This window comes from Panthera onca, chromosome A3 (assembly GCF_046562875.1).
Source record: "Panthera onca isolate mPanOnc1 chromosome A3, mPanOnc1 haplotype 2, whole genome shotgun sequence".
Lineage (NCBI taxonomy): Eukaryota > Metazoa > Chordata > Mammalia > Carnivora > Felidae > Panthera > Panthera onca.
In genome coordinates this window covers 115718576-115741622 of record NC_138341.1, presented here as the reverse complement: position 1 = coordinate 115741622, position 23047 = coordinate 115718576, and the positions used below count along the sequence as shown (strand labels likewise).

Sequence of the window (23047 nt, the reverse complement as noted above, 5' to 3'; positions counted from 1 at the left end):
CCACCTGGGCGAGTTCATCCCCCTCAAGTAGCCTGCTTAGCTGTTATAAAGGCACAGGCTGCTCTGAGGGGGGAAAAAAAGTGGAAAGTGCTCAATGGGACTTGTGGGAAATCTCCTTAAAGGGAAAGAGGACATCCTTCTGCAGCCCCGCCCTCCATCAGGTGCCTGAAACTTGTGACAGCTGGGGCTCTAGTAGCTAATCTTGGATCATAAGGACAAGGGCTACACCCTGGGAATGGTGGGGCAGAAAGTTTCAAGAGCCTGGGTCCCTGATGACTTTGTGGAGCCACCATTCCATCCTGGACCACATGAACTCATGAACCATGAAATCATGATCTGAGCCAAAGTTGGATGTTCAGCCGACTGAGCCACCTGGGTGCCCCTGCCTTCATGTTTCTAAACACTATAGTTGTCCTGTTATTTCTGTAGTTCTTACCACAGAAGGGGATTTGACTCTTGCCTCCCTCACCCTTCCCAACGTCCAGCAGCTATAGCACCATTTAGGGTGTATTGTATTTTGCCTACAAAACTATGCATAGCTGAGCCACACGATATGTCCTAGATTTGCTTTTTATTGTACAATTTTTTTATTTTCTGGGGTTTGGGCTTAAGTTTTCATTTTGTTTTTCGTGCCCTAATATTAAATTATCCCTAAATTTTTTTGCACAACTAAAAATCTCTCTGAATCCATTCAAATACATATAATACTCTAGCAGTTCTTTTCTTTTTGGAAACATCCTTCTCCTGTTTAGGACTTCTCTCTAGGTTTACTGCCCCAGGCCCTTCACCATTATCCTGAGATATCCCTTTTGTCTTTCTTGTGTTGGAGTCTCAAGTTGCCCGAACCCCATATCTTACTTTCTTTGCTCCATGCCCTTGTTTTGATGTATATTCTTCCATAGCTTCCTGAGGAAGGGTGCGTGGTGGAAAAATATGTGACCTTATATGTCAGAAAATATTTACCTTACTCTCACACTTAACTAATAGTTTGGCTGGAATAGGACTTTAGGTTGTAAACAATTTTTTTAAGCAGAATTTTAAAGGCATTGCTGCACTCTCTTTGTTTCTAGTGATGCTATGGGTCCAATGCTGTTGTAATTTCTAATCCTTCGTACATGGTTTCTTCTCTCTCTGGATTGTGTCTGTCCAAAATGTTCTGAGATCTCATGATGATGGGGCCTGGCGTGGGTCTTTTTAAAATTAATTACTCTGGGGGCGCCTGGGTGGCTCAGTCGGTTAAGCGTCCGACTTCAGCTCGGGTCACGATCTCACTGTCCGTGAGTTCGGTCCGTGAGTTCGAGCCCCGCGTCGGGCTCTGGGCTGATGGCTCAGAGCCTGAAGCCTGCTTCCGATTCTGTGTCTCCCTCTCTCTGATCCTCCCCCGTTCATGCTCTGTCTCTCTCTGTCTCAAAAATAATTAAACGTTAAAAAAAATTTAAAAAATAAAAGCACTATGAAAAAATAAAAAATAAATTAAAAAAATTAAAAAAAAATAAAATTAATTACTCTGGACATTCAGATCTTTTGATCTGGAAACTTAGGTCCTTAGTCTTGGAAACTTTTCTTACAGTCTCTTGCTGGTATTTTCAACCCTCTGTTTTCTCTTTCTGGAACTGTTAATCAGATGTTGAATATCCCAGACCAATCCCTTAATTTTCTTAACTTTTCCATTTTCTCTTCCTTTTTTCCACTTTTAGGGAGATTTCCTCAACTTTATCTTGCAACTCTTCTGTTGAAATTATTCCCCTCATATTTTTAATCTTTCAAGAGTTTTTCCTTGTCTCTGGATATTGTTATAGCCTCTTGAACTCACAACCCTGGTATGTATGTGTAAGGCTGTATAGGTCGGTGTTTTTCCACTCTAGGTGCATGTCAAAAAACCTGGGAAGCTTTTACAAACTAATGATGTTCAGGGATTACACTTTAATTGATCCAAAGATGGATCCCAAACACAATTTTGTTTTATTTTTTTTAACTGTTGTCTCATCTCCACTAGAAATAAGCTGTTACTATTCCTTTACGTCTAGACGGGCCTGGCGCATAGTAGGCACCACTAAATAACTGCTGAATGAATGAACAAAGTACTGCTTTGTAAAGGAAGATTGTAAAATAAGAACAAATTCCAGGCAATATGCTACTTTGTCTATAATGTTTTCTCTAAATATATTTGAAAACCTAATAATACATGAAAACCAAACAAGTCTTGTAGGACAAAAAAAGTATTTGAAATCCAGAGGTTTTAAAAAATCATGAAATTCCTATTTCTTCTTGCCTTTTAGACAAGTTTTTAATAACATATTTCTTGTGAACTAGGAAGTTAAAGTCTAATAATTTTCATCTGTTTCTGCTGAAGCCCCAAGGCAATAGTGGCCTATGCTGAGGAGAGGAGCAGGACCAGTGCAGGACTGCAAAACAAGGGGCCCCAAAGTGAGTCCAGACTTCTGCCTGTAAAAGAGGTGGAAGCTTCTGCTTCATCTTGAGTCGACAGATGGAAAGTGTGTAGAGGGGATCCTGAGAACCAGAGGCCAAAAGCACAGTTATGAGGGGCCAGCCAGGGAGAGCGCATCGTCCAAAGTAAGGGAGTGGCAGGTAGGACAAGACAGGTCTTGAAAACTAACGACAGATGAGCCAGAAGGACAAATTTCAGCTTTAAACACACGCCAGGCTTAGAGAGCCAGAACTCGTTCACAACAGTCCTGGTAAAGTACACACTTTCCATCTCACTCTCCTTATGGCAACATGGGGCCAAAGAGGGGACAGCATCAAGTGGGGAAACAGGGTCAAGCACCTGGTAGGTGAGGGGCAGTCTCCATCTCCATATTCGGTTCAAAATTTTGTCGTCACACCAGACTGGGCACATCATCTCCAGTGGGCCTTCAAGGCCCTGGGAATGAGGAGAAGCCTCGAGACTTGCCTGACATCCCATCCAGGGGCAAGGGAAGCACAAGCCCCAGAGAATCAATGTAAAGACAGTGGGAGACCATAATAAAGTTGCCTTTTGATCCAACTGAGCTTGTTTAACACAACGGTTGAACAAACTAGCACTTTGTGTTTGGTGTTACTTTCCTTCTCAGTTGAATATGATTGACCAGTTTAAGTTCATGGACACTGGATTGTGGCTCTACTGATTTGACATGTTTGGCAACTTCATGATTTCTACCTGCCGTAATGATTGAATTTATGAGATCTGCATTTCTCTTTTCACCCCCTGGTAATTCACCGGAAACTGAATTTGGTGTGGAAAGATGGTTTGGGATTCTCAGTGAAAAAATGTACAAAAGTAGTTGGTTTGAGTCCAACATACGTTAACAGGAGAAAGCCTGTAATTCCTGCAGTGCTTTAAAAACACATTTTTGGAGAAAGGCAATACCGGCTCACAGAGGAACATCAGAATTTCCAGGCACAGTGCCAAGTGCTGAGGTGGATGGTTGAATGATGGATGGAGCTGCACCTTGGAGCGTGAAGATCATACCTGAAGGAGTCTGAACAGGGGTTGCCTCTGGGGAGTAGGGGTGGAGACTGGCTGGGAAGCAGGACAGCATTCAGGGTGAGGTGATCTCGAATAGGGGGCTCAGCTGGCTGGTGTAAGCCCTTGTCATATGCCGTTTACTGTAAGTAAATCTTACCCCCCCTCCAGAAAAGGTAAACTGGTTACTGGCACACATGCTGAAGTGTTTAGGAGTGTGTACTGTCTGCCGCTGTCCTTTGAAATGCATCAAAAAATAGGATGAATAAAGGAATGGGTAGTTATAATAGAAATGTAGCAGAATGTTAATTGTAGAATTAAATGGAGGTATATAATTATTTCAACTTCTCTGTATCTTTGAAAATCATAATGCTAGCAGTGGGCACATCCATATATTATACTGGCCAATGTACTTCTGAAACCCAGAAGTGATGTTCTTCCCTCCACACCCAGGGTAGTTGTCAGCTTCCAACCTTAGTAGGTATTATATTCCCATACACTTGCTACTTTAAGTACAGAAATTCCAGGCTATTTACATATGTTCTACCATCATTAAAAAAAATTTTTTTCTTAAGTTTGTTTATTTATTTAGCATGGGTGGGGGAGGGGGAGGGGGAGGGAGAGAGGGAGAGAGAATCCCAAGTAGGCTCCATACCATCAGTGCAGAGCCTGACGAGGGGCTCAAAACCATGAACCATGAGATCGTGACCTGAGCTGAAACCGAGTCAGATGCTTAACCGACTGAGCCACCCAGGCGCCCCCACCATCATTTAAATTTTTAATTAAAAATCAGAGTTTTTACATCCTAAGATGAGTTCAGGGAGTTCTACACATTGTTATCACAAACTGGAGTGCATCCAATGCAGGCTTCCCATGTGTAAAGAAAGTCCCCATTGCCGAGGGGACTCAGAGGCAGAGTATCTTTATGTTCATGAGTCATCTTGTTTTCCCTAAAGCCAGACTGAGCCTAAACCTTCCTTAGGATCTTGGGGGATCCTTTAAGGCAAACAAGAGGGTGTGTGAGAAGGACTAAGGGAAGAAAGGAGGAGGAGGTCTTCAAGACCTGCTCTGGAGCCAGACCACCTCCTTCCCTAGGGACAGGGCCCCTTCCCTCTTCTAGAAATCAGACTGTGCCACTGGATAATCTAAGTTGACCAGACCGTCTTCCCCATTATCCTTTTTGGAGAAACTCAAGCCAGGACACAGGAAACTTAGACTTAAGTTCCAGCCTAAAAAAGCCTGAGAACAAAGAGAAGATACCAGTGACTATACCTCACTTTCTTTAAATCAATCAACACTGATCCAAGGTCATTTTGCTCTGGTCCTATAATCACCCTCTCCTCAGGTGTTCTTCCTGAGTCCACAGGGACAGGGCAAACATGCGGTGGTTTCCTAGAAAATCAGTTTTCCTTGGAGATTTGGGGAAAACTATCTGAAAGGATTACTGCCGTATTAAGACAAATATGGATATATTATGGAGTGGAAAATCCCTGTTATCTTTCACTAAAAAGGGAGTGTCTGAAGAAATTTTGCTGAACCCTTATGAACTACACCCCTGGGCTCCCAAGGGTACCTCTTTTACTCCCCTGACACCATTAAGGAAACTTCACTGGAAAATTCAGAGAGATATTTTTGCTAGATGGAAGAACCCACTGTAGACAAAGGTTACTTTTGGTGAATGAAGGACAATGAAGGGGGATTTCAAAGTTTATACTACACAGTTATCAATCTTTTCCCTCTTGTTTCCAAGGTAACAAAAAAGACAAAAAAAAAAAAAAAACCTAATAAAAAATAAATACATGTGGTTTCTGGGGGGAAAAATCCCAGAGTGCTACTGGATGATGGGGCCCAGAGCCTCACAGAGTAGCAGGCATGTTCTGGGACCCACACACGAGTCTGAGGGAAGGCACACATCTACCCAGGATGTGGTCACTCAGGTAAACAGGACCAGTGGGGATTTCTGGGAAGAAGGTGCAGAAAAAACAGTTTCTGGAGTCTGAGACTCTGTCACAGTTGTGAGACCTAAGGCAAGTCATTCTCTAGACCCCAATTTCCTCATCTTTAATATGGCTTTCACACTGTCTGTAGCGTTTTGTGAGGATGATATAAGCCAAGGTATGTAACATACCTGGTGCATTCTGGGTACTCAACAAATATCACTCCTTTCCTATCCCCAGTATAGTAGAAAAAAATAATCTTTTAAAACATTGGTGGCAGTGGGAAATGTTGAGAGGGATGGCTAGGGACAAGAGGCCCAGAAACCAGGGTACCAGTTATAAACAAGACTCAGTTCAGCATGTGTGGCCACAGGTGCAGTAAGGAGCAGGTTTCTCTGAACCATGGGCACAATCTGCCATCGAGGCTAGAGGCAGCACTGGGGCTCAGCAATTAGACCACGTGATTACACAGGAAGAGAGAGGCAGAGAGGCCTTTTCAACCCAGTGTTTAAAGACACACAGCAGGGTAAGCATTTCAGTTATTTTTAGTTAAAGAAAAACAGCCTTTTCCAAGGGTGACAAAGTGAGCTGAAGGTCAGAAGGAAGCAGGGTGTGGACTGCTCAAAGCTCTTGCTCCAAAATCTGGAGATGAGGAAAGAAGGCCCACCCAAGAACTCAAGGGTGACTGGCCAGCAGAGGGACGACTTTGATGACTTTGGTCACTGGACTGGTCTAAGTAGGCTCGAAGGTGATTTCCACCTGCCAGTTGGTTGACATGCTTAACATTATTATTCTTGGGGGCTATTAAATTAAGGAATGATGCACGGAGCCAAGAGAGTGGCTTATTCAGTTGGATTCTGAATCACAATCAGGAAATAGTCTTTATCTGCAAAAGAGAAAAATGAAAAAATAAGTCACTAAATGTAAAATGGGAGAAAACACACTAGAAAGGAAATCATCCAATCACCAACCATAAAAGGGGAGGGGAACAATAAAAAGCATCAATGCTCAGGCTACTTCCAACTGCTGGGAAAACAGAAGATGAACTTGCAAGTTTCCCTGAGGGTGGGGGTAGGGCTCCGGTAGGTGTGGCTGCTGGAGAGCAAGCCCCTCCTCCTACCTGGCAGCAGGGCCTTGCAGTGTATTCTCTTTTCTAATCTTCACAGTACTGACAGGGAGGTAGGATTATCACCTCTGTTTTCTGGGTAGGAAAACTCAGGTTCAAAGACTTTAAATGAATTGCTTATGGCAGTGGTTCTCAAAAGAAAGGGCATCTGAATCACTGGCAGGGCTGGGCCCCATCCCTAGCCCTTTGGATTCAGTAGATCTGGAGTGGAGCCCAAGAATTTGCATTTTTAATTAGGTTTTTAATTTTAATTAGGTTTTTAATTTTAATTACAGGATGGTTAAAATAATTTGCATTTTTAACAAGTTCCCAGGTGATGCTGATGCCGCAAGTTCTGGGACAACCACTGGTTTAAGAATACCCAGCTAGTTAGTGTCAAAAATGGAATTCCAAACTCAACCCTACTGGTTTTGGGTTAATGTCAGTTCTGTCACAAGCTCAGCTGCTGGCCTTCAAGAGTCTTCTGGATGAGGAAGATTTCAAGGGCACCAGGTCAAATGGAGCCAAAGGTATCTCAATTCTAGTTCTGGGGATCCAGCCCGGCAAGGAAGAATGTCCACATGAAATCACAGCTAGTCCAAGCTCTCAGGGGTGAGCCTGACTGCTCTTCGTATCATAGAAACAAAAATTGGAGAAGCAGGGTGTTTCAACATTGCCCACTTAACCAAACCACAAACATTTACTAAGGCTTCCATGTGCCTAGCCCCGGGCCAACCCCTTCTCATATGGTACCTCAGTAAATCACTCTGTGAGACAGATACTAGTGTTTTCCATTTCATTGAGGCTCAGAGAGTGAAATGACTTGCCCAAGCCAAGGCAAAAATGCAGAGCTGGGTAGCTAGGTAGCTAGCTGGGTTTGACCCAGATAACACTGAACGCTTCTGATCTGCCCTCTGCTGAACAAGGGAGAAATGGCAGGACCTTGGCCTTGTTTGCTTTGTGTGTGCTGATTCAAGCCTAAAGTTTGCTTCTTCCCATGACAACAGACTGTTGCAGATAGGAGGAAACAGATTTTACAAGATTAATAATTTCATGTCTAAGTAATCTGTATAAGTTAAATCACTTAAAATATAAACAGAAATAATTAACAAGTCACCAAGAGAAAGAGACACAATTAGCAATACTAGAGTCTTTTTTCCAAATAATCAAACTCTAAATTCAATACTATCACTATAAGAGCTTTGTGGGAAGCAGAGTGTTAAAGCTTGATTATGCTGCATTAACTTGGCTTTATATTAGTGAGGTTAATAAATGAAAACCAAAGTCTGTTTTTTTAGTCTTTTCACATGGGCTATTCTTGGCCAGGATGGGATGAAATTTGGTACACATATGGAGGGCCAGACGGTCTGCAACTATCTTTGCTATTTGTGGTCTGGGAGGCAGCTTCTCAGACTGATCAATGAGAAAGATGAGGTGGAAGAAGGGGATAGTGGACTTCCTTCCTGGGCAGTGCTCCTCTAAGTTGTTCCCAAGGTGTGGGGTGGGGTGCTAATTACAGTCTCAGAAGGACCCACCTCAAACATGCGGCAACTAGGCCTGTTCTAGGCTGGGGGCTGTCCCTGTGGGGCTCGTGCTCTGCGGAAATCCTAAGGCAATCTGGCCCTAATGCTTTAGAGGCTCCTGCCCTGCCCTCCCCCCCACGTATTTTTGCCATATCAAAGTGGGTGTGTCAAGGTATCAAATCATTGGTTTTCATCCTAAATACCATGTCCCACAGACATTCCTGACCCTCATCCCCCACTGGTGACCCCACCTCTTACTCCCACAGTGGGATGTCAACAATGGAGGGAGATCTAGGGAGTCATTCATATATTTATTAATCAAATATGTGTTAAATGGATACTATGTGCTTACAAATCTCTGTCCTCTTGGAACTGTGTAGGCGGGGAGACAGACTTAAAATACAGATAAGCAGGCTGGTTGGCTAAATGAAAAGGCAAGATGGAGCACTGGTAGCAGCAGGACGGCTGGAGAGGTGGTGAGGGTGTTCAGAAGGAACTTTCACTGTGTTTAAGGCAACCTCAAGAAGTCACACACCTCTCCAGGATAAAGGAATGTGAGGCACTGTCAGAGTGTGAGTGTCAGACAGAGTGAGCGAGCAAGTGAGAGTGAGAGGGTGTGCGCATCCTCCCTGCAGGCCTCTGTGTGTCGCTTAGGAAGGGTCCAGCCACTCCATCCTCACCTCTACTGACAGGGCTGAGAGGCTTCTGGGCCTGTGAACCCCAAGAAGAACCTCTAGCAACGTGCGAGTTGCCAACCCTGGACTCAAGTAGCAACTACACCCGTTAACTCTGAATGCCTTTGGGTCCTTAAGGGCAAGTTGAAGATGCCTTTGCAGCCAAGCTGAGAATAGACAGTCAGGAGCTTCCAGATGACTCTGTGGGTCCAGAGGAGACATTCTCAGAAGCTTTAAGTCAAGAGAAATTGTCCATGGAGAATCGAATTTGGAAACCACATCATTTGTCTTTGCCTCACAACGTGTGCCCTCATGTGGGCACAAAGTCTCCTCTGACACACAGGGTCAACAGAGACCATTCCTAGCCTAACTTTTAGGGATGTGGAGGTTTGTGTAGCCATACAACATGAAATCTTGGGACGGATCTGAGTTCAAATATTTCTGAGCCTTTCTGCCTCACCCAAAGCCGACCCCTCAATCAATGGGGTGTCTCAGGGGACGAGAGCAGTATAATACTCTACTTGATGCTTTACAGATGTGGAAATCGGGGTTCAGACTTTGGTTGATGTAAAGTCACACTCAAGGGGAAATAGCTTCTGTCTGCTGCAATCTGGTTTTCCTCACAGAACCAGAGCATCATAATAGGTTGGCAAGTGATGCATTAGACACTGATTAAACTGATACACAGTGTATGGCATGTTTTTGGAATAAATGCCACTGAAGTGATCTTATGTTCTCTGTTATCAACCAGCTCTGTCCCCACCCCTCTAGGGAGTGTCCCAGGGAGACTGTGGGCCCCTGTGATTCGGTCAATGGTTCTCTCCTTTGTATCCTTTCAAGTAGCAGAACTGGGCCAGAACAGGCTTGGGAACAGAACCAACATTGCTCTACTACTTGGGTGGCTGACCCCACATCAAGTTACTCCAGAATTCTGCAGCCAGCCTCCCTGCCACCTGTGTTGCCAAGCCAAGCCCAAGGACCTTCAGCATCCCTAGCCTCCCTATTTTCCTCTTTCATCTAGAACCCAGTCACAATCATACCACCTTCTTGCCTTTAGAACTCTCACAGGGTCAAGTCCACACAGCTGAGTTTGGTGTTTGACACCTCTTGACCAAATGTCCTACCTCTCTTTCTTCCTACACATATACTGATGACCTAGATGAGCTATACAAGCATCATCACGTGCACACCTAACTCCTGCACACTCACAACTATGTGGCTCACCCAAAAAAGACAGAGGGAGGGAGAGAAGAAACAATATAAAAATAGTTCTGGAAAATCAATCTGTCTACCACCCCAGTCTGTAAATGTGAGTGAGGTGATGTAGGCCAGGACAGGTGGCCCTGATATTCCCTCCTGCGGTCCCAGGCCTTGTGGGCTTCTCCCAGGAGGAGCATCTCATCATGTGCAAATGATCCTCAAGGCACAGGTACTGTTTGTACGCACAGCTCCTAAATGCAGACCAAGCACTGCATGAGAAACAAAAGCAGCAATCTGTTCCAATGCTGGAGGAAAAGCTGACCATACGGGGCCCAGAGAGACAGGACTGACGGATGGACTGACTTTATTTAATGTTTATTTTTGAGAAAGAGTGAGCAAGAGAGGGGGAGGGGCAGAAAGAGAGGGAGACAGAGGATCCAAAGCAGGCTCTGTGCTGACAGCAGGGAGCACGATGCAGGGCTTGAACTCATGAACCGTGAGATCATGACCTGAGCCAAAGTCGATGCTTAACCTACTGAGCTACCCTGGCATCCTAGGACTATACTTTAGAAGTGGGCAATTTAACTTTTTTTCAAGGATAAAATGACTGTACGTATTTTTACCTTATGCTTTGAATTTTAAATCACTAAATTCTTTTTCCTTCAAACACAGCTTTCCCACCCCTCCAACTTGCTTACACTCTTTCTTGTGCCTTCTAGATTTAGCTCGAATGTTCCCTCTTCTGGGAAGACCTAATCATACCTTCCTCTATGTTTCATGAGATCACGATTCCCCTCTGTGTCCTAGAATCTAGTACAGGGTCTGGTCTAGAGTCACAGTGAATAAGTATTTGTTGGGGATGCCAACTAGAGACTGGCCAGGCAGTGAGGCATATTACCTCTGAACCTTCAACTCTTCAGTCCTTTCCATGGCACCTGTGGAGACACCAATGTGCCAAGCCTTCCTGATAAGCGGCACAGAATATGCTGTGACAGTCTGCTCCCAAGTGGGAATACGGAAGACCTCTCACCTGGTGCAACCATAATTTCATTTTTCTTGGAGCGAATTCGAAGAAAGGTGAGGTCATTCTGGGGGTCGATTTCACGAACGGTGCTCCGGGCCTTCAAGATGAAGTTGTGCATGAGGTTGGCATACTGTGTGGTGGTGGGATTGTCCATGGTGCTCTTGATGGGAATGCCTGAGGGAGAGCAGAGACTGAACAGGATGTTGAAGCCCTTTTCTGCCCAGCTCCCAACACTGCACCCTTAATTCAAGAGTACTGGACTGACAGTTAACAATCAATGCCACTATTTACTGAGGGCTTGACAGGCACAGTGCTGAGCACTTTAACTATGGCAGTGCCAGTCCCCAGAACTACTCTGGGGGTGGTATCACCATCTTCACTCGCCAATGAAGCAACAGAAGCTTTGAGCGGTCACACAGCAGATAAGCAGTGGGGCTAGGATTCAAATGTAGGCCTGTGGGCTCTGCTGCTGGGTTCCTCTTTTCTTGGCACTGTCTTGACTGGCTTCTAGCAATAAAAGGAGAGACTATCATTCAGAACATTTAGAACCTGAACAAGGAGGGCAGCTCTTACAAATTGGTAAATATTGAAAAGTAGGAAGAAGAAAAAGGTCAGCTTGTGCCAAGACATTACCATCTCTAGTGTTTTGATCCAGTTCCCACCAATGGAGGCTTTGGGCCCAGTTGTAAACACATTGTCTATACACATGATTGTGCCCCTCAAATTTAAGCCTGTTTCTCTGTCTGCATATACACTTGTAAAACAGCATTGCTATTGCTTTCAAAGAGCCCACAAATGGACCTTCCACAGAGTTAATCATTCCTCTATTGTTGGTACGCAGGCTGGATTTTTTTACTTAATTACTAAGCAGCGAACACCATTGTGTACGAAGCCTTTTCTGTTTTAAGGATTGTTTCCTTGCAATGAACTATTAAATGGACCTCTCTTACTAGACAGTGCCTATTGTCATGGAGGTGAAGAATCGGGCTCAGCCTGAGCCACCTCAGGACACAACTAAATCATCAGGTATCTGTGAATCACCGTGACATATTAGCAGGTTCCAATGAAGAGGCCTTATGTGCCCACAGCTGACAGGCACTTGTGGGGAATATGGCACAAGTGGCTCCTCACATGTAAGTGGCTAGATTTGGGGGCTGACAACCCTGCTGATCTGGCCCACAAGTGACCAGCTTAAAGACTGGCCAAAGGCAATCACCCTCAGGCCTTCTCACAGGTGGCAAGAAACTGGCCCAATCTTTTCTTCTTAGGGAGCAGGAACACGAGATTGGGCAGAAGAGGACATAGTGGCAAGAGAGGCAGCTGAGTCAGAGAGACTGCTTTGAGCGAAGTGAAATCATGAAGACAGACCATAGTGATCACTTGCCTTTAAGGGATGAGAGGGTGCTTGCTTCAGCAGCACGTATGCTAAGGGACAAGAGGACTAGATCACTAGAGCTGCTACTGGATCCTGGATGACAACAATGTGCCCCAGGGCACCTGGAGACCTCACTTCATAGCAGACTTTCCCGAGGATGGCCTATGAGCAGCTACGGTGATGACTGAGTAGAAACTCTGACCTGGACAAATACCCTGGGCTCTGTCTCTTCATAGCTATGTGGCCTCAGACATGTGACTTAACCTAAACCTCTATTTCTTCATTTGTAAAATGATACTTGTGCTGTGAGGATTAAATATGGCTAATTCATTTAAGAATATTTAGGAAAGAGAGTATGAATGTAATAAATGCTGATTTGTTATCAACATCACCACACAATAAATCCCATCCCCACCCAGGGTACTTGAAGGGCCTGTATCAAGGCCTGGCAAAGTCTGCATGATCAAACCTCTTATCCTTCTCTTCTTATATACCACAAGGCCACCTTCTTTCAGGTTTCTCTGCCTGGAACTTTCCTTCCTTCCTCATTCTTTTGTGATTCCCACTGATTCCTCAGGTTTCCATTTTCTGGTGTATCTACCCAGCCCCAGATGTGGTCAATGCCCCCATTTTACCATCCCACATGATTTTCCTTTGGAGCAGTTTTCTTTGGAGTTTGACACCTCACCATTATGGAAGTGATCATTATGACTATAAGCTTCCTGGGGGTCAGGACCAGGTCTGCTACACTCACCATTGTCCTTAAAGAGACTCCATTAAGCATTTATTGCTGGTGACAAATGAGTGCTCTCAAGGGCTTCTTTCAGCAATTCAAATACCGTCATGATTTTTATCACATTTCTAGTCATGATTTTTATCACATTTCTACTAAGTGAGAGGTGTATGAAGGAGACAAGAAACTAACTACTTGATGGCTCACTTTAAAAACAAAAGAAAACATTAGAGGTGGTGAGGGGGCAGAACAGGGACCAAAACTGGGGAGAATTTCAAATAAGGATAAGAGATTAAGTCCAGATTCAGACAGTGTCAGAACTGCAGACATCTCAAAGATAGCCTAATGATTAGGTCGCCTGCTTCAAGCTTCTTCCTTTACAAATTGGGACTGTGCACTCTGCAGAAGTAGCTGGTCACAAGGGAGCAGGATTTCTTTTTTTTTTTTTTTTTTTTATTTTTTAATATATGAAATTTACTGTCAAATTGGTTTCCATACAACACCCAGTGCTCATCCCAAAAGGTGCCCTCCTCAATACCCATCACCCACCCTGTCCTCCCTCCCACCCTGCCCTCCCTCCCACCCCCCATCAACCCTCAGTTTGTTCTCAGTTTTTAACAGTCTCTAATGCTTTGGCTCTCAAGGGAGCAGGATTTCTAACCTGGGGCTCAGATCTGTCAAGACCAAAGTTGTATAACCAGATATTCCCACCAAACCCAGCCTCATCAATCAACAATAAAGAACATTAACAATATTTAACAGAGGCAGTAGCCCCTCACCTTATCTGCGGTATCACTTTCCATGGTTTTGGTTACCTGCATCAACTCTGGCCTGAAAGCAGATGATTCTCCTGATCAGGTCAACAGTGGCCTACCACTACGTCACAATGCCTGTATGTCATTCACCTGACTTCACTTCATCACGTAGGCAATTTTATCATCTGACATCATCCCAAGAAGGGTGAATACAGTATAATACGATATTTTGAGAGAGACCATATTCACCTAACTTTTATTACAGTATAGTGTTATAGTTGTTTACTATTAGTTATTGTTAACCTCTTACTGTGCCTAATTTACTAATTTAACTTTATCACAAGTGTGTACATGTAGGAAAAAACCACAGTGTACATAGGGTTGGGTACTATCCTGGTTTCAGGCATCCACTGGGGGTTTTGGAATGTACCCCCCCCCCCAACCACAGACAAGGTGTGTGGGGGGACTACTATTTATTAAGCACCAACTACATGTCAACATTGTTCTAGGTGCTGGGGATACAGTAGTGAACACAAGAGACAAATTTCTAACCTCATGAAGCTTACACATTTGAGTCTTTTATGTTGCCCCGTGTGGGTAGCAGCAGAAGATGGCAGGTGGTCTGACCAGGTACAAAGGGAATGAAATATTCCTTAAGTTCTTGGCAATTTTGCTTAAATTCACACTTTTATTGTGAAACAGTTAAATATGGCCAACTCAGAGAAGTCAAAAGGTAGTGGCAGGTGTTTGGCAAGTGACTAGGATAAGGGTGTGTCATGAGTTCAGGGCCAAAAGCAATCAGTCTGGACTGGAGTGATCAGGAAGGCATCCTGCAAGAGGCCCCTGAGTTGAATTATGGGGGTAGGAAAACCCTACAGGGGATAATAGGAATCCCTAACTAATCATCCTTTTTTTTTTTTTTTTTTTTAACTGTTTATTTTTGAGAGAGAGAGAGAGAGACAAAATCCGAAACAGGCTCCAGGCTCTGAGCTGTCAGCACAGAGCCCAACGCGGGGCTCGAACTTGGGATCAGCGAGATCATGACCTGAGCTGAAGTCAGATGCTCAACTGACTGAGCTACCCAGACACCCCCCTAACTAATCATCCTTAATGGAAGCTTCCAGAAAGCTTAAAGGCTCTATAGAGCAGTGAGTTCTGACCATCTCCATTCACAGTTGGCTGACCTTGGGCAGGTCATCAGCTCTGGGTTTCTCATATGAAAAATGGGCAATACCCCTGCCTGGCAGGGGCACTGTGTGAAATGTAAATGAGGACTAAAGTGGGAGCTCTGTGAATGGGACACAAATTAAAAATAAATAAATACATACACATGATAATTTTAACATTTATATGGCATTTACTATACATCAGGTACTGTTCTAAAAGCTTCCCTGGAAGGTAGTATAATTATCCACATTTTACAGATGAGGAAACTGGAACAGAAAGGTTAAATGACTAGCCCAAGATCACACATCTGATAAGTAGAGTCAGGATTCAAACCTAGGCAGTCTGGTTCTATGTTCTATATTCTTACTCACTAGGCAATACTGCCACATTCGTTTATGAAAAAGAAGTGCTCATTAGTATCCAAAAGGTAAGCAGTTGAGGCTCTATTTTCCCAATGAAAAAGCTCAAGTTTTGAGACCATTTTAAGGTAAGAATGAAGGTTGTGGTTTGCAAATACTGATGGAGGCCTGTTCCCTCCCCATTTGGGGAACAACCCCGGGAGCTGTTCCCTACCCATTTGGGGTCAAAAATGTCCAGTCCAAGGGGCACCTGGGAGGCTCAGTCAGTTAAGTGTCTGCCTTTGGCTCAGGTCATGATCTCATGGTTCGTGAGTTTGAGCCCTGAATTGGGATCTCTGCTGTCAGCATGGAGCCTGCTTTGGATCCTCTGTCTCCTCCCTCTGCCCTGCCACTGAGCGTGCATGCTCGCTCTCGCTCTCTTTCGCAAAAATAAGTAAACTTAAAAAAAATGTCCAGTCCAAGAAAGAAGAAAGTCTCTCTCTGGGTGATACACAAATGGTCTTTTAGGTCTTAGAGTAAGAAACACCCAGAAGAAACTACCTGGATCAACCATTCCACTTATGGCAGTTGAGGTCTGAAGAGGGGAAGAGGAAGTGCCAGGTCCTCCAGCTGATCAGTGGCAAACTTGAACTGGGACCTGCACCTGCTTCCACAATGTCCTGAGGGCTCCCACCATGCTGCCTGCTTCGATTGCAGGGTGTAATTAGAATCTGACAAAGCTGGAGAGCATGTAATGCCTAGTTCTAGGCTGGCCAGGGTCTGACAACTTGGAAAACAACATTCTTTTTTTTTTTTTTTTAACTTTTATTTTAGAGAAAAAGAACACAGAAGCCTGAGTGTGAGTGGGGGAGAGGGGCAGAGGGAGAGAGAGAACCCCAAAGCAGGCTCCACGAGCAGCATGGAGCATGAGGCGGGGCTCGATACGACAACCCTGGGATCATGACCTGAGCCGAAATCAAGAGTCAGATGCTCAACCGACTGAGCCACCCAGGTACCCTGGAAAACAATATTCTTTTATTTTCTTTTTTTAATTTTTAGTGTTTATTAATTTTTGAGAGAGAGAGAGAGAGAGAGAGAGAGAGAGAGAGAGAATATCCAAAGCAGGCTCCAGGCTCTGAACTGTCAGCACAGAGCCTCATGTAGGGCTCGAACCCACAAATCACGAGACCATGACCTGAGCCGAAGTTGGACACCTAACCAACTGAGCCACCCAGACACCCCTGGAAAACAATATTCTAACTGAGGACATGCCACTTTCACTTTTTCATTCTTGATGACTTTCATTTTGCTCTATTACGTAGGCATTATTGAGAATTCTCCCCTTTGTAAAAACAAGGCCTAGAATGATAACGTATCCACGCAGGGCTCTCAAGAAGTCCCAAACAAATCAGAGTTGACTAAACGCTGATCGGGGGAGCCCAGCTGGGCTGACCCTGGGCATGGCCTGGGCCACAGACCAGCAGCTACTCTGATCCTTCACAGTACAGTGTGTGAGAATGCAAGTACATTCAGACAGACTTGGAATGAAACCTTGGCTCTGTAATGGCAGGCAAATCAATTAAATGTCTAGACTCCATGTTCTCCACTACAAAATGGAGACAACAGGGCTGCCTTACGGAACAAATGAAACAATATGTTTATAAAGCACCAGCCTGTGGCCTGATAAAACAAGTGTGTGATAAATGTTAGTCCATCGTAGCTTGGGAAAATTAGTAACTGTACTCTTTGGGATGTTTAAAAAAAAATGCTATAGAAGAGGAGGGAAAAGCTATAGGCCAGAGTATTATCTAGCAAAAAAGCAGAAACAGGGGTGCCTGGCTGGCTCAGTCGGTAGAGCATGTGACCCTTGATCTCTGGGTCATGAGTTTGAGCCCCACACTATGGGTAGAGTTTACTTAAAAAAAAAAAAAAAAAAAAAAGTAGTGGGGTGCCTGGCACTTAAATGGCTCAGTTGGTTGAGCATCCGACTCTTGATTTCGGCTCAGGTCATGATCTCACAGTTTTTGTGGGTTCGAGCCCCACATCTATCTCTGTGCTGATGGTGCAGAGACTGCTTGGGATTCTCTCTCTCCCTCTCTGCCCCTCCTCAACTTGTGTTTTTTTTCTCTCTCACACACAAAATAAATAAAAAACTTTTTTAAAAAGTAGAAACAATATAAATGGGGGATATCTGATAAACATTGAACTGGTAGTTAAAAAATTTGGTCATGTAAATCATGAAGGAAAAAAGCCAAAAAACAACCTCATGAATAAACATGCAAAAGAGTAAGAGAAGACATACCTGTACAAGGGCTAAAAAAAGGCATGGCACATTAAAAAGTATGATCTGTTAGGGCAGTGGGACTAAGTGAATTTTTACTTTTTTAAACTTTGGAATTCCAACTATAGTGCTGGGACACTGGAAATGTTTTAAAAAGGGTAAAAATTAGATCCCATATATGAAGGGGCTTAGTAAACAGTGTCAGGCTGTTATTTGGGCTGTTTTCTGGGGGTCTGCCTGCGTGCAGGTCATAGCCAAAGGGAGGGGGTACCTTCTGTGTTCACCACGATGATTCCCTGTACTCCCTTCTGGCTCTGAAGTCGCTTCAGTGTCTCTTCCACCTCTGCCTGCCAGAGAGAACAAGACCAAAGTTAAGAAGGGCCAGTAAGACTGGATTAATTCCCTCACACTCCTGGCAAATGAATCATATATTTGTCTTCCAATAACAAACAACACCCAGGCACTAGGCACCTCCTCAAAGCCCTCAGGCTTGTTCGGAGTGGTCCCTAGGCCATTTCCAGCACTTAAACCCCAGCATGGGGCGGGGCTACTCCAGGCCCTTTGCCTACCAGGCACTATTTTCCCTCCCTGCTTAGCTGTTTGGGAGCAGAATATAAATACCATTCTTGGAGTATAGAGACATCCATGACTCACATATTTGGTACACCTTAGGAAAGGACTCTGATGATTTGAAAAAAAACCCAAACAGTGGTGTCTTAACAGGAAGAGGACTAAGTTGTCACTTGTGGCCCAAACAGCACAACTGAAAACATTCTAAAGAAGAAAAGTGACTCCATTGAGAAGAAAAGCTAGTAAAAACAAGATACAAAGGGCCAGTCAGATGTCTGTGGCTGGATACTCCCTTTGCATGCTTTTGGCTTCCATGATCTTACTTGCCTTCTGCCTCCACCAACTGCCTGCAGAGCACCACTGATAAGTGCCCCCTCCCCTTTTTCTTTTGTCTCTCAACCTCCTACCATCCCAACCATAAAAGAAGGCCGATGCCAAAGTTCAGGGCTCAGGCTTTGGAGGTGACTCTGCTGGGCTGGCACCGGTGCGAAATAAACAGTCTTTTCTGATTCCCTGAGCGCATGTCGCTTGTCTCTTCCAGGGCACCAAGTATTTGCTCTAACACCATGAGGATAAATTCAGTGACTTAATAAGCTAGCATCTGAGAGTGTAACACATGGCACACAGCCTGGGGAAGGGGCTCATTAATCCTGATTCTCCAGAAACTAGCACATGGCATTTGGGTCTTCACCCTGCCATGCCAGGCCTTCTATATGATCACTCCTATCTCTTTTACCCTTCTTTCAACTCTCCATCTCCATTCCCATACCTATCTCTACATCTTTTTTACCCTAACAAAGAAATCCAACGAATTCTTCTAGGCCATTTAAGACATCACCTCATCCATGAAGCTTTTACTGATCCTCAACTCAGGGGAGTCTGCCCATTTCTGACTCCCCAAGCTCTTGACTAGAAATGCATTAGGTACTGGTTTACTTAGAGTTTCTACAATGCTCTGCAGAGTTAGGTGCTCAATAAACAGCTGCTTAACTGAACTGCGCCTGTTTCTGTGGATGGAAACTGGCCTTCAAGTGTGCTTGTTTTTAGGAGGCTCCTTCCAGACAGGTCCAGAATCCAGTCAGAAGCTACTCAAAGGCTGAGTTGGGACTATGTTGAAAACAGAGGCTCCATCCGCCTAAAAAAAGTGGTTCCCCACCCCCAAGGGCTAATGGGTTGGCCTGAAGAGAGGAGCTTCTAAACAGTAGATGGACATAGCACAATGAAGTATTGTTTTTCTAGTAGGCATAAGACTGACAATCCAGTCACTACCACCCACTCCCCAATGATATAAGAATACTCAAATGCTGGAGAGAAGGGCAAACAAGTTCTTCCTACAAAATGGCAAATAGCCTGAAGCCTCATAAATCTGGAGCCTGGGTAAAAGGACAGGGCTAGCTCTGTGGATTTGAGTACAATGTAATGGGTCATGCATGTATGAGGTCATAATTCATTCAACAGACTTTCACTGAGCTCCTATTAAGTGCTATTCTGGAGAGGAGGGGTAAAGTGTGATAGTGGTAAATATTACACAGTACTCAACCTGACCTGGTAACTTTCCTGAAATTCATCCTAAGGAAATAACTTAAAGGAAGAATACAACAATACTGCAGTGACACCTTGCAGTAGCAAAAAGTAGAAAGAGCCAGAAATGCCCAATCATTAGGAAAAAAAGCCAAATAAACAATGGAATGTCCATTCATACGAATTTAACACACAAAAATAACAATGGTGATCAGAATATTTATACCACCACAAAAGTATGACATAACATTAAGTGAAAGCAGCTAAAATGCAAAAATGAAGTGCTTGATGATGGCAACCATATGAAAATAAGAGAGTTAGGGGGCGCCTGGGTGGCTCAGTTGGTTAAACGTCTGACTTCGGCTCAAGTTGTCATCTCACCATTCGTGAGTTCAAGCCCCACGTTGGGCTCTGTGCTGACAGCTCAGAGCCTGGAGCCTGCTTTGGATTCTGTGTCTCCCTCTCTCTCTCTGCCCCTCCCTAGCTTGTTCTCTTTCTCTCAAAAATAAACAAAAACATTAAAAAAAATCAGAGAGTTAGGACTTTGAAAAAAATAAGAGCCACATTGAGAGCAGGAAATTATAGATAAGGTTTTCTTTCTTTCTTCTTTTTTTTTTTTCAAAACAGACTCTTTTTCTTCTAATATGTTGTTTCTACTTAAAAACAGTTTTTAACCCTTCTCCGTGCATCCAAGAAAGAGATCTCTAACATGGAGACCACAGGGCTCTGACATACTCAACATTGACAGCCCAGCCAATCTTCAATCAACCTAGAGAACGGAAAGAAATTTAAAATCAAAGATGTCAGAATAGAGGTCTGAAATATCCCCTGGAGACTACAAAGTGGGGCTGAAATGAAAAAGATGAATTATTTCATGACTGTTATACTTCAGCCCCACCTCAGGTATATGGGTACCTTCTATATGACATTGTTTTAGGTCTGGGGATGCTGTAGTGAACAAAATCTAACAAAAAACCCAAGCCTTCATGAAGCTGACATGGAGGGAAGAGCAGACATTAAACAAAGAAATAAGTGAAGTATAAATGTCAGATATAGTAGGGAAGGGGCATCTGGAATGCAAGGACTGATGGCAATTTTAAATAAGTGTCAGCAAAGTCCTCACTAAGGTGATAGTTGAGATCTGAAGAAAATGAGGGAGCTAATGTGGATTTCTAGGGAGAGTGTTCCAGGCAATGTGAAGAGCAAATACAAGAGCCCTGAGATAGCATGTTCCAGGGCTCAAAGGAACCAGTGTGGCTGAAGTGCAGTGAGCGGCAGGTGACCAGATGAGAGAGATCAGAGAGGTAGCCATGGTCAGATTAGATTTCAGTGGGCTTGGTAGACCACAGCAATGAATGGTTTTTAATGAGGATGACATGGGGAGCCACTAGCAGGCTCTGACATGAGGAATGACAAGATCTGTTTCAAAAGAATGGCTCCGGTTGCTATGTGGAGAAAAGACTGCAGGGGGCAAGCACGGCCTGTCTGGGCCCTGGCCTGTGCTGCTCTCTCTGAAGGAAGCAACCTTTTCTCCCTGACTCACTGCTTGATGTAACTAACTCCCAGCTCTCTGGACTCAACTCATGAGCCTCCTGCCCCTCTTCTGGGCACCCTTGGCACCCCACCTTCACAGCACTTACCACAATGGGATGTAACTATCTGTGTGCTAAACCCAAAGCACCCCAGGAACAGGGACCTAGACTTTATAATCCCACATTCAGCACCATAAAGACTCAATAAATACTTAATGAGCAAATAAAAATCACTTCTACAACTACGTTTTACAAAAATCAACCTTTTTAAGTATAGGAGGGGAGACATGGCCTTACAGTACCCAAGGTAAACAAGAGCTAGGGTTTAGGTGGTCCTAAGTTTAATGAGAACCTGCCACTGGGATCTGGCTTCTTAAAAAGTAAACACACCAATTATGCATTGACCTGCTCAGTAGGTCAGATACTGGGATAAATGTTTTCAGACACCTCTCTCATCTGAACCTTTCGTGGTTAGTATGATCTTCATTTTACAATGAGGAAATGGAGATTCAGAAAGAAGAGTTTTGCCCAAAGATCTGTAGCAGGTCAAGAGAAGAGCTGAATATACCACTGACCACAACTGATAAGGTCCTTGCCCTCAGGGAGCTCACATTCTGGCGAAAAGATGTTCAAAAAACAAGTAACCAAGATTACTGCAGGGTAGAGGGACAGGGCTGGGCAGGGTGCAGGAGAATGCTACTTTGGCTAGTACCAGGAACACCTGAGGATGTAATCTTTAAGCCAAGAACTAAATGATGAGAAAGAAGAGCACTCCAGGCAAAGGACTGAAAGCAAAAGCAGTGCAGGGAACAAGTTTGGCACGTTCAAGGAATAGAGAGGACTGGTATTGCCAATGTTTTCTGACTCTTTACTAATCTGATATGCACAAATCATATAACAGAAAGTCAACTTATTTTCATTTTTAAGAATTATCAGTGAAGTTGAAATGAACTTTACTGTTTACATCTCTCCATTTTGAGTCTTCTGATTTTTTCCACATTTCTATTGATTTTCAAAAACTTCGTATGTTAGAAACATTAGACTTTTGTCCATCACATAAATTACACTTCCCTCCCTTTTTCACTTAATCTTCTGATTTTCTTCAATAATCAGAAGTTTAAAAATTTTTACCTAGTCAAATTAAATAAAAATAGTTTTCTGTAAGACTAGAGAAAAGCTTTTCCAACTTGACCCCAACCACCAGGATGGGGCTAGGCCTGGATGAGTGGGGACCATGAGGTCTAGAGGGGTCTCCAGGAGACACAGGGCACCAACTACCTACCTGGGTTCAGAAGAAACTGCTTAAAACACACCACAAGTTCACCCCTAAAAGAGCGAAGAAGAAAAACAAATGATGCCCCAAAGCCACAAGCAGAAACAGGGACATTTACAGATGGGAAAGGATAGTCCTAGGCAGGCATCCCAGTCATGCCACCTCTAGCTCAAAGTTTGTTGTTTCTGCAGAGCTAGCCAACTGGTATCAGAAATATCTGATTGGATATGCAGTCCCCCAGGGTTGACTTACATCTCCAACTTCCTGTCCTAGAGAGAGCCCAACTGGTATCCTCAGCATCCTGGGTAGTAGGTACTACTAACATGGGTGTCTGTATGTTCTTTAGTTCCCAGGTGCATGTTGCTGACAGATGGAAAAACAAATAGCAGTAAAACTCCAGGATTACTTGTTAGTTCAGCATGGTAGCAATAACTATCTGAAGCAAATAGTTAACAAAGAAACCGTGACCAATCTGACTACTAAGCATAAACATTTTAATTTGTATAAAACAAAAGTGAATCAAAAGGACAGAAAAACATGTGCATCTGATATAACAAAAGAGTAATTCCAAAA

General features: G+C 43.9%; 1 protein-coding gene across 1 annotated transcript; it reads right to left on the bottom strand.

Moving 5' to 3' along the window:
• Positions 1–5930: 5930 nt before the first annotated feature.
• On the bottom strand, positions 5931–22837 carry DYNLRB1 (dynein light chain roadblock-type 1). Its single transcript, XM_060616072.2, has 4 exons — positions 22727–22837; positions 17850–17925; positions 10936–11103; positions 5931–6289 (listed from the first exon to the last, which is right to left on the bottom strand). The coding sequence occupies exons 1-4, from the start codon at positions 22772–22774 to the stop codon at positions 6246–6248; spliced, it is 336 nt and encodes a 111-aa protein (XP_060472055.1). The 5' UTR covers positions 22775–22837; the 3' UTR covers positions 5931–6245.
• Positions 22838–23047: the final 210 nt, after the last annotated feature.

Coding starts and splice junctions, on each gene's coding strand:
- DYNLRB1 (XM_060616072.2), bottom strand. CDS start 22,774: ATGCTGAGGATACCAGTTGGGCTCTCTCTAGGACAGGAAGTTGGAGAT. Junction 17,926..22,726: donor TAGGACAGGAAGTTGGAGAT/GTAAGTCAACCC, acceptor TCTCTCTGGCAG/GCAGAGGTGGAAGAGACACT. Junction 11,104..17,849: donor CATCGTGGTGAACACAGAAG/GTACCCCCTCCC, acceptor GCTCTCCCTCAG/GCATTCCCATCAAGAGCACC.